Consider the following 1,665-nt stretch of genomic DNA (forward strand, 5'->3'; position numbering starts at 1 on the left):
TATTTAATTGGATAATTTTTTTAAATTTGTCTTTTTACACAATAATAAAAACTTAAGAGCTTAATAAGTATTGAAGTGAACAAAAAAAAGTGTAAAATTTAAATAGAAAAACTCTAAATTAAACTTTTTAAAAAAATCAAAGAAGCCCCATTTGACCATTCAAAAGTAGCATCCTTCTGATAAACCATATGAACCCGCATTTGTTGTAGAAGTATATGTCGAAGTGGTGGCATGAAAGGAACTCACAATTATCGTTAGGGCACACAATCTTAGCAAACTCTGGTCCAAGATGAAACACATGTGAAGAAAAGGGAGAGCGGAGAGACATGGCGGATCTGCCATGGGTGAGGATCAAAACGGCAGAATTGGGGATGGGCCCTTTTCTTTAATTATTTTTGTAATAATTGTTTTAAGATGAGAAGGGTAAAATCGAGATGATAAAATGTGAATAACATGATGTGTTAAATCCAGGTGTCAACACGAAAGAGAAGGGACACAAAGAGACACACAAAATGGAGACACCAAATCCACGCACCCTACCGATTCAGAAATAGAATTATATGCTAGAAAAATAAGAAATTAGCATAACCCCAAATGGAACTCCAAAATAAAAAGGTAAAAAGAATATGAAGAAGAAAAAAAAACACACATTTCCTAACCAACAAGGTGCCTAAGGGGCATGGTGAAGCTATTCCATCCCTGCATCACCAGGTCATGGAAAGTATGATTCTTTGGTTAAACTATAAGTCTAGAATAATAAGCAAGCAAGCCTTTGAACCATAAAATCTTAGAAGACAAAAAAACTACAAAATTGAACCATTGGTTTACATTTTCAACACATCGCTCAAGTCATTTCGGGGAAAAAAAAAAAGAAAAAAACCTTTCTTGCCAGCTTGAAACAATGATTCAAATTTTGTTTGCACTTGTGTTGGCCGAAATGGCATTGATTCTGAGTCTTCTGTTCAGAACCCCTCTAAGGACGTTGGTGATCGTAGGGTTAGATCGATCGAAGCAAGGAACGGGGGCCATTGGTGGCAAAGAGCGTGGGAGGAACTGTCCTCGTCTTCTTTAGCTCTACCCTATATGGTGTGTTCAGTGTTCAGAGACGTTTAACAGAGGCAGGCTTTGTCAATCCAACTGATGAGGTTTTAATGGCACATCGACTCTTAGAAGCATCTCTTATAGGTAACTACATTCATAATTTAGCCTTTTCTGCAAAGTTTATTGAAAGGAAAAATGAACTATATATTTGAGTTAACCTTGACAGGGTAGGCTGTAGGCTTACTGGTTTTGAGAGCTATAAGAATCTTATACTTTATGTGCTTTTTCTTTTTCAATCACGACGCAGGGTTTTCTTTATTCCTTGTACTGATTATAGATAGACTACACTATTATATCAAAGAGCTCAATCTGCTCAGAAAATTCAATGAAGAAATTAAGAATCTGAAAAATGATTTTGAGCAAAGGAAGAATGCTGATGCAGAAATGAAGAAAACAGAGATTAAGCAACCGAAACTCCAAAGCTGAAATCGGAAGAATAGGTTGGTGTGTGCATACATCATTTACATGGACTTGCAAAGTTTATATTATTTCATAGAAGAAAATAATGGGATCTCTTGTAAATAACATTCACACACATATGTATACATACAAAGGTTAATTGGA

General features: G+C 35.5%; 1 protein-coding gene across 1 annotated transcript; it reads left to right on the top strand.

The window, feature by feature from the left end:
* Nucleotides 1–613: 613 nt before the first annotated feature.
* LOC103326424 (uncharacterized) lies at nt 614–1,665 on the top strand. Its single transcript, XM_008228640.2, is given in 3 exon segments — nt 614–1,018; nt 1,020–1,185; nt 1,349–1,665. Coding segments are annotated over 3 exon segments (462 nt in total). The 5' UTR covers nt 614–901; the 3' UTR covers nt 1,528–1,665.

This window comes from Prunus mume, linkage group LG3 (genome assembly GCF_029339155.1).
Source record: "Prunus mume cultivar Tortuosa linkage group LG3, ASM2933915v1, whole genome shotgun sequence".
Taxonomy (NCBI): Eukaryota; Viridiplantae; Streptophyta; class Magnoliopsida; order Rosales; family Rosaceae; genus Prunus; species Prunus mume.